General features: G+C 36.9%; 2 protein-coding genes and 1 pseudogene across 3 annotated transcripts in view; all 3 read left to right on the top strand.

Moving 5' to 3' along the window:
* The window catches only part of LOC107737827 (uncharacterized), a 4,090-nt pseudogene extending 1,635 nt beyond the window's left edge, over nucleotides 1–2,455 (top strand).
* Nucleotides 2,456–3,746: 1,291 nt separating this feature from the next.
* Nucleotides 3,747–5,344, top strand: pkdc (protein kinase-like domain containing). The gene is made up of 2 exons (XM_016549465.1): nucleotides 3,747–3,817; nucleotides 4,164–5,344. Exons 1-2 carry the CDS (start codon nucleotides 3,756–3,758, stop codon nucleotides 5,137–5,139), a joined length of 1,038 nt encoding a protein of 345 aa, XP_016404951.1. The 5' UTR covers nucleotides 3,747–3,755; the 3' UTR covers nucleotides 5,140–5,344.
* A 1,750-nt stretch (nucleotides 5,345–7,094) lies between these two features.
* The window catches only part of LOC107737813 (homocysteine-responsive endoplasmic reticulum-resident ubiquitin-like domain member 2 protein), a 9,642-nt gene continuing 7,249 nt past the window's right edge, over nucleotides 7,095–9,487 (top strand). Inside the window, exons 1-3 of one of the 2 annotated variants that reach the window (XM_016549436.1) lie at nucleotides 7,095–7,195; nucleotides 7,971–8,299; nucleotides 8,873–8,911. In XM_016549436.1, the coding sequence (XP_016404922.1) occupies nucleotides 8,192–8,299; nucleotides 8,873–8,911 (147 nt within the window). In that variant the 5' untranslated portion in view covers nucleotides 7,095–7,195; nucleotides 7,971–8,191. Of the gene's footprint in view, nucleotides 7,196–7,970; nucleotides 8,300–8,543; nucleotides 8,912–9,487 lie in introns of those variants that run through there. The other variant, XM_016549435.1, reaches the window with a different exon arrangement.

Genomic DNA, 9,487 nt, shown 5'->3' with positions numbered 1-9,487 from the left:
CGCGGAATGAAAAAGTTTTTCAGGAGTCGCAGCAGTAGAGGCGGCGCAACTTTAACGACATGTGAATAATCCCGCCCACTCTAAAGCGATACTAAACTGCAGTGGAAACGCAAACCAAGCCGAGCCGAACCGTGCCGTGCTGTACTGAGCCGTGCTGAGTCGTACCACGCAGTGGAAAAGCGCCATTTGATTCATCGGCGCTGGAGCCGTGCCGACTCACAACCCACGCAAGCTAGATAATTCCACACACAGCTGCAATTCCAGGTTTTCAAACAGAGATGGCGACAAAGAGGCAAAACTTACTGACTGCAGCTTTAACAATGTTGTTGTCATATATTCCTTTTCCTGATTGTAAGGCAAGTTCTTTATTCAAAACTATGAATTCACTTGGAACCCATGTATTGATTTAGGTGAAAATGTGGCTTTAAAAGGGAAAGCTACACAGATTTCCCTCTATGGAAACAGCTTTGCATCCAATGCCATTGATGGTAACAAAGATGGTGATTACAGTCATGGATCCTGTTCCCACACTGCAAATAACCTCAATCCCTGGTGGAGACTGGATTTACTGAAAAGGCACAAAGTGTTTTCAGTGGTAATTACAAACAGAGCAGACAGTGTTCCTGAAAGATTGAATGGGGCAGAAATCAGAATTGGAAACAGTCTAGACAACAATGGCAATAACAATCCCAGGTAAATGATTCAGCTCTCTCAATTTTTCATTAAATACACTGAGAATTTACTGCAGTATGAGAATTATAATGCTAAAAGAGTAACATATAACATATAACTTGGTTACAAATAGGTACAATATTGTATGTGTGTGTGTGTGTGTGTGTGTGTGTGTGTGTGGTAAATCTCATCACTTATATTTAATTAAGTTGACTTGCTACACTGCATTGAATATGGATGGTCGTTCAGAATTTCTCAAAATGTTTAACTCACTATTTCTTCAGGTGTGCTGTGATCTCTTCCATTCCTCCTGGGTTTTCCACCACCTTTGAATGTCATGGAATGGAAGGACGTTACATTAATGTTGTTATTCCAGGATGGGAGGAATATCTAACACTGTGTGAGGTTGAAGTGTATGGATCACCACTGGATTGAGAAGCACTTTAATATGATATATATATTTTTAATGTAATAATTGTTATTTAAAAGTATTAATTACCGGTAATCAAAGTTTCAATACTGAATACCAAACAGAACTCAGAATGCTAATAAGTATAGAATTGTTATCCTAATACTTGTTTTTTTCTTGTTAGCTGTTATCACAATATTTGCTCTTGCAATGATATTATTATATATATACCAAGCGAGAGCTTGATGGGGCGACGCGGAATGAAAACGTTTTTTTTTAGGAGTCGTGGTAGTAGAGGCGGCGCAACTATAACGACATGTGAATAATCCCGCCCACTCTAAAGCGATACTAAACTGCAGTGGAAACGCAAACCAAGCCGAGCCGAACCGTGCCGTGCTGTACTGAGCCGTGCTGAGTCGTACCACGCAGTGGAAAAGCGCCATTTGATTCATCGGCGCTGGAGCCGTGCCGACTCACAACCCACGCAAGCTAGATAATTCCACACACAGCTGCAATTCCAGGTTTTCAAACAGAGATGGCGACAAAGAGGCAAAACTTACTGACTGCAGCTTTAACAATGTTGTTGTCATATATTCCTTTTCCTGATTGTAAGGCAAGTTCTTTATTCAAAACTATGAATTCACTTGGAACCCATGTATTGATTTAGGTGAAAATGTGGCTTTAAAAGGGAAAGCTACACAGATTTCCCTCTATGGAAACAGCTTTGCATCCAATGCCATTGATGGTAACAAAGATGGTGATTACAGTCATGGATCCTGTTCCCACACTGCAAATAACCTCAATCCCTGGTGGAGACTGGATTTACTGAAAAGGCACAAAGTGTTTTCAGTGGTAATTACAAACAGAGCAGACAGTGTTCCTGAAAGATTGAATGGGGCAGAAATCAGAATTGGAAACAGTCTAGACAACAATGGCAATAACAATCCCAGGTAAATGATTCAGCTCTCTCAATTTTTCATTAAATACACTGAGAATTTACTGCAGTATGAGAATTATAATGCTAAAAGAGTAACATATAACATATAACTTGGTTACAAATAGGTACAATATTGTATGTGTGTGTGTGTGTGTGTGTGTGTGTGTGTGTGTGTGTGTGTGGTAAATCTCATCACTTATATTTAATTAAGTTGACTTGCTACACTGCATTGAATATGGATGGTCGTTCAGAATTTCTCAAAATGTTTAACTCACTATTTCTTCAGGTGTGCTGTGATCTCTTCCATTCCTCCTGGGTTTTCCACCACCTTTGAATGTCATGGAATGGAAGGACGTTAAATTAATGTTGTTATTCCAGGATGGGAGGAATATCTAACACTGTGTGAGGTTGAAGTGTATGGATCACCACTGGATTGAGAAGCACTTTAATATGATATATATATTTTTAATGTAATAATTGTTATTTAAAAGTATTAATTACCGGTAATCAAAGTTTCAATACTGAATACCAAACAGAACTCAGAATGCTAATAAGTATAGAATTGTTATCCTAATACTTGTTTTTTTCTTGTTAGCTGTTATCACAATATTTGCTCTTGCAATGATATTATTATATATATACCAGATATATACAGTATATATATAAAAACAGATGTAGGTGATTTTTATGTGTGTGTCGCACATATTATTTACATGTTTATGGGAGCCACATGTTTGAAAATGGACATTTGGGGGTGAGATGAGAAAAAGAAGGTTGGTTTTCTGAGTCAGTGGTGGACACACATAAAATCAATTCATACAAAGTTATCACATGACCCCTCTGTTCTTGTGCACCTCTACAAGTAGGTAGCACAAAAATGTAACACTATAAGTCAAGATGATCATTTTTTTAAACAAATACTTTGCAGAGTTCTCATAAAGTTTTAATGTATGAAATTCTATTCCACAATACAAACATAAGGGTTTAAAGAGAGAAGTCAGACCAGTTATCTCACTGCGCAGAAATACTAAAGCCTAGACTGACCTCTAGTGGAGGGTGGACCTGTAGAAAATGTACAACAACCAAGACCAAGAGATGATGGATGGAGCTCAACAGCACACTGGAATATGTTATCATTTGTGCTCACCTGATAAACTGTGATGCTCCAGTGATGAACTGAAACTCATATAATGCTATGGATTTATTCTCTGTATTCAGTGTTTTAATCTGCTAATCTCATTCGATTTCACCAGACTCTCCATCTTCTACTCTTTTCCAAACAGAAAAAACGCAGTGTTTGTTTGTTAAGATATGACAAAGGGCCAGCAGCCAGAATTCTGTTATTCTAGAGCTAATCATATTGACTCTAAGAAGCCATTATATTATTATGTTATTTAGGTTCATTAAAACTCTGAATTTCTCAAAACGATTATGTTTTCTTACTCAGCTTTTAAAGGATTCCCAGCATTCCAGTCATCATAGGTCGTAAAACGCTGTGTAGAACACTCATCATTGTCACTCAAAAAACTTAATAAAAATTATAGTTAGACATATTTTGTTTCTCCCTTTAGTAACTATCCACAACACACTCTGGAGAAAAAGTCAATTTCCTCGTGGTATCCAATTATCTTTTCTGAGAAATAATAATGAGAATACAATTGACAAAAGAATACTGAGGTTGAGTTTATTCATCCAAAGACTACATTTCCCAGAATGCATTGTTCCGTATGCCGGAAGATGAACCCTCGTTCTCATCGTCCTTTGCCGAGCCGAACACGTTTCGCTTCAGGATACATAAGGTAAATGTATACATAGCTGTGTCGTAAAGTCAGCAGTTTGCCAATTTCGCCGATTCCTCCTTTGCTCTTTGAGATACGACAAAACATTTAATGATTTGCATTCATTTTTGTTTTATTTTGACCTTTATGTTTATTCATTCAATGATCAAGCTGCAACCAAGATATCGTTTTATCCAGACTTTTCCTAAATTATCTCAGTTGTCAATTTCAGCCCAAAATCTAAAGTGAATCCGTTTATATCTGGCTTTTATTCCGGTACTAATAATTACTTCTTCAGTGGTAACTTGACGCTAAGTGATGATGCATTATAATTCAAACCAAATATTCTGCTAATTTTAATCTCCAGAATGAAGCAGGAACACGAAGACCTAGTTTTGAAAGCATGTGGAGCAAAGTCTCTGCAGATTGGTGCAAAGATTCAGACTTTGTGGAGCGGTTATGGTGAAATATTACGAGTCCACTTGGAGGGATGTGACCGTCCCTCTGTGGTTGTCAAACATGTGATGTTTCCCCAAAACCAGAAGCATCCGGGGGGCTGGAACACAGACATATCTCACCAGCGCAAGGTGCGATCCTATCAAGTAGAAAGTCACTGGTACCAAAACTACACTACCAACGAACAATGCCAAGTTCCTGCTTGTCTTGCTGTCCAGTCATTTGGTGATGAGCAGTTGATTGTTTTAGAGGACCTTGATGTTGTAGGATTCCCGGTGAGAAAAACCTATGTTAATGATGCTGAAATAAAGGCCTGCCTCAGCTGGATTGCCAACTTTCATGCACTTTTCCTCAACGTTGCCCCAGAAGGGCTTTGGCCTATAGGCACGTATTGGCATTTAGAAACAAGGCCTGAAGAGCTAGAAGCCATGTCAGATCAAAAACTCAAAGCAGCTGCTGCAGAGATAGACAGCATCCTCAACAACTGCCGCTTTACGACAATTCTACATGGTGATGCAAAACTAGCTAATTTCTGCTTCTCCAAGGATGGTTTACAGGTTGCAGCTGTTGATTTTCAGTATGTTGGTGGAGGGTGTGGGATGAAGGATGTTATTTACTTTTTGGGCAGCTGTATGGATGAGAAAGAGTGTGAAAAGAGAGTGCCTGGCCTTCTGGATCACTATTTTTCAGAGCTACGGAAATCTTTGGACGAGAAGGCCAACTTTCCAGAGCTGGAGAAAGAATGGCGAAGCATGTTCGCTTTCGCTTGGACAGACTTTCATCGCTTTCTCCTTGGATGGATGCCCGGTCATCACAAGATTAATAAGTATAGCAAAAGACTTACTCAGGAGGTTTTAAACAAATTGAAGCAATCTCAATCGAACTGAAACACAGAGGAAGAACGATGTGGCTTGGCTTTTATAATAACAAAATACACTGGACTGTAAATTATATTTGAGGCTGTACCACAAAATGCTTATTATTTTAGAACTGGCTTTATTCTGTATGTAATGTGAGCACTTGATTGTGAGATTAAAATGTATTTCTATTTATTTTTTGTATTCTGTATTAATTTTTAATGTTAAAGCATACCCACACATTCATCTTTCATAGTAACATTTTATAATTAGATAAAAATATAAAGGCATCATTAACCTTATTTAGAGAATTGGTTTTATTCTGTATGTAATGTGAACACTTGTTTGTGCGATTAAAAAATACTTATTTCTATTAAATATTTCAATTTTTTTTAGACTGTTTTAGAATTTGTTGTTTAATGAATATATATATTTTTAAACAACACATTTAATGATTAATGCTAAAGCATACATACCCATACACTCATCTTTCACAGAAACTTTAAATTATAAAGGCTTCATTAGAAACTTTCTTTAAACATTTTTTTTTTTTTAAACAAATTATTATGATTTTTTTTTTTATCACAAATGCTCTAGTGGAGAACTGGCCCCCGACTGAGCCTGGTTTCTCCCAAGGTTTTTTCTCCATTCTGTCAGCGATGGAGTTTTGGTTCCTTGCCGCTGTCGCCTCTGGTTTGCTTAGTTGGGGATGCTTAATTTCCAGCAATATCGTCTACTTGATTGCACAGATACTATTTAAACTGAACTGAGCTGGATGATAACATCACTGAATTCAATGATGAACTGCCTTTAACTAAAAAACTGAGTGTTTACTATTGTAATTTTGCATTATTGACACACTAGTTTTTCCTATTTAATACTGTAAAGTTGCTTTGACACAATCTGTATTGTTAAAAGCGCTATATAAATAAAGGTGACTTTTTTTTAATATTCAAAAACAGAAATATACGAACACTTTCAGGAAAACATCAAGAAGCATTAATAAAAAATAAACCAACGAATGGTAATTGTACACGTTTAAATGGAAGAAGTCAAACCAAAACTTCTGAACCAATTCACAAGTAAAAAATAAATGTATTAATGTTTCATCTTCATTAACACAAAATGTGCAAATATTTGAAATATCAACATATTCGGACACAGTTAAATTAACGGCATGTTTTATACAGTATTTTAAAGTAGACTTCTTAGGTCTTGTTAGGAAGAAAATATTTGTGGTAACAGCCATGCTCTTCTCCAGTCTGTAGCCTATTGTCAATTAAGGCAACCCAATGGGATCTGCCTCGAGGAAAAATACGGTCTCTCTTCTGAAAAATCAGGCGAATATGTTTATTATTGTATTTCTTGTCATAAATGCCAAGATATATGTCATTTCCACGACATTCTAATTTATTGAGATGCACCTGTGTATATGTATGTGTACAAACATACAAACAACATGTACGTTGTTGTTTTTTTTTGGTGTTTGGCTTATGTTAATTTTTTTTTAATTTTTATTTATTTAAATTTAATTTAAATTTAGTTACGTTAGAATCATTATTATACCCTTATACCTTTTGTTCTTTAATATTTTGAATTGTTTTTAGCTTTATTTTTTGTTTTTCATTTAAATGTTAAGTTTTTACATTTTGTTGTATGCATTTGTCATTTTTATTTAATTTCTTTATTTTTAAAATGTGTATAAGTAGTATTTATAAAGTTTTAGCTTTTAGTTTTGGATCTGTTTTTAGTTGTTTTAATACTACAATTTATTGCTTCTGTTGTCCTCATTTGTAAGTCGCTTTGTATAAAAGCTTCTGCTAAATGACTAAATAAATAAAAATAAATGCCATCCATTAACAAAACCGACTTGGGACCTTGACCAGCTGCATTGGATTGGACCTGTGGGAATAGCTCTTAGAACAGTGTTGTATTCTTTGAAAGGAACAGGAAAGTCGTGGACAGTCATGAAGCCCAAATGTACGGAACTGTCTTGTTCTGCTGTGCTGACGACATTTCCGGAGTTACGCCCGGAGTGACTCCATTTTACACGAAATCAATCTTTGGGGAAGATATTTTTACACGGGTGCGTATATTTTTTGTTTTCTCTTCTAATGCCTACAAAATACTTTCTTTATTTTAATGTCAATTCATATCGAGCATTCTTGCTGTCTGTGGGATTAATGTTGAGCCTGTAGCTCACTGGCTAGCTCGTACTAGCTAGCTGGTCATTATCGTCTGATGCGTGTTTGTTTTCTGTGCATTTACTGTTAATTTACCGCTAAACAATCATTTTAAAGAGAAAACTTTAGCAATTCATATTCATTTTCTGATCAAGCAGACAACAGTTAATTTGAGGCCACAATATGTGTTGTAGTGTTTGTAGTTACCTAGTACTAGTCTTGTATCTGTATGTGCTTGATAACTGTCACGAATATGATGCATTTATTCTCGTATTATTTCATAAATAATTATTTTTTATTGTATTGTTTAATGTTATGATAATTTACTTATGTTGAAAAGCTTCTGCCATCGTCATATATGTAAATGTCACATGTCAATTAGTAAATCGTTTCAGCTGTACATCATTTTATGTAGATTTGATCCAACTGCTGGGATAATTTTGATTTGACATCTGACACACAAAATGTAAAGACTCCGAGCTGCCATGCTCGTGTTAGGTGTTAAGAGTGTAATGAGCTTATCATCTAATTTCTACCTACCATTGCCTTCATGCCAGTATGCCAGTGGTGTGATTTAACAGGCCTGTTAGCAGGCAAAACTGGTATTTTATACAGAAGGAAGTGGCACATTTGCATTTACGAGTAACACATTTTTTCTCCCTCTGTTTTTCTTTATAGGCTGATTGAGTGCATCCACCTGCCGCTGCCACATTCCTTGCGCTGAAATTGTATGTCTGATGAGTGCGGAGACTGTCTGGAGAGCAACATGAAGGATACTTAAACAGTTTATCAACCATGAATCAAGTCTAAGGAAGGAAAATATCCCTGTCCTTGAACAGGACAACCGGTGCAGTGTGATTTTCCTGTTTCAGAGTTCAAGCGCTGCTTTATTATGAACCATGGACCAGGGTACAGTTGACAGCCCCGTTACTCTTGTCATCAAGGCACCCAACCAGAAGTATGATGACCAGACCATTAATTGTTTTTTGAATTGGACAGTAGAAAAGTTGAAAAAACTTTGACATCTGACACACAAAATGTAAAGACTCCGAGCTGCCATGCTCGTGTTAGGTGTTAAGAGTGTAATGAGCTTATCATCTAATTTCTACCTACCATTGCCTTCATGCCAGTATGCCAGTGGTGTGATTTAACAGGCCTGTTAGCAGGCAAAACTGGTATTTTATACAGAAGGAAGTGGCACATTTGCATTTACGAGTAACACATTTTTTCTCCCTCTGTTTTTCTTTATAGGCTGATTGAGTGCATCCACCTGCCGCTGCCACATTCCTTGCGCTGAAATTGTATGTCTGATGAGTGCGGAGACTGTCTGGAGAGCAACATGAAGGATACTTAAACAGTTTATCAACCATGAATCAAGTCTAAGGAAGGAAAATATCCCTGTCCTTGAACAGGACAACCGGTGCAGTGTGATTTTCCTGTTTCAGAGTTCAAGCGCTGCTTTATTATGAACCATGGACCAGGGTACAGTTGACAGCCCCGTTACTCTTGTCATCAAGGCACCCAACCAGAAGTATGATGACCAGACCATTAATTGTTTTTTGAATTGGACAGTAGAAAAGTTGAAAAAACACATATCCAAAGTGTATCCTAGCAAGCCGGTGAGTTTATATTATTGTCAAGATTATTATTCTATTATAAAGTAAGTCAGTCTGTTGCCAATTATCCAACAACTGTATTTATGTGAACAATCATATTAGGAGCATTTTATTTCTTTGTTTAGTAGTATGACCAAGTGTTAGTGTCTCACTAATCATTAGTGCAGTATTTTAAAGGGGTCATATGATGCTATTTTAAAGATCATTATTTTGTGTATTTGGTGTAACAGATTATGTTGACATGCTTTAATGTTCAAAAAACACATTATTTTTCAAATACTGTACATTATTGTAGGTCCTCTATGCCCCGCCTCTCTCAAACGCTTCGTTTTCTACAAAGCCCCCTCCTTTGACAAGCGCAGTCTGCTCTGATTGGCCAACTGACCCAGTGCATTGTGATTGGCCAAACACCACAAGCACGCGTCGGAAATGTAACGCCCCTTACCATAATCGCAAGCTTCATCTTTCAAAATAAATGTAAAGACAGAGCAATGTCTTTACTCTGGGGAACAGAGTCGCGTGACAGACACAGTGATGAAGCTGGTATGTGCTCTCTCGCGCTCTCTCTCTCTCTCGCTC

This window comes from Sinocyclocheilus rhinocerous, unplaced genomic scaffold (genome assembly GCF_001515625.1).
Source record: "Sinocyclocheilus rhinocerous isolate Xijiao unplaced genomic scaffold, SAMN03320098_v1.1 scaffold1876, whole genome shotgun sequence".
Lineage (NCBI taxonomy): Eukaryota > Metazoa > Chordata > Actinopteri > Cypriniformes > Cyprinidae > Sinocyclocheilus > Sinocyclocheilus rhinocerous.
This window is presented reverse-complemented; position numbering and strand designations above follow the sequence as displayed.

What these genes read in the sequence shown, in the direction of transcription:
- pkdc (XM_016549465.1), top strand. Translation starts at nt 3,756, where the DNA reads ATGAACCCTCGTTCTCATCGTCCTTTGCCGAGCCGAACACGTTTCGCT. An exon ending in TTCGCTTCAGGATACATAAG is followed by an intron (nt 3,818 to 4,163) that starts GTAAATGTATAC and finishes TTTAATCTCCAG; the next exon opens with AATGAAGCAGGAACACGAAG.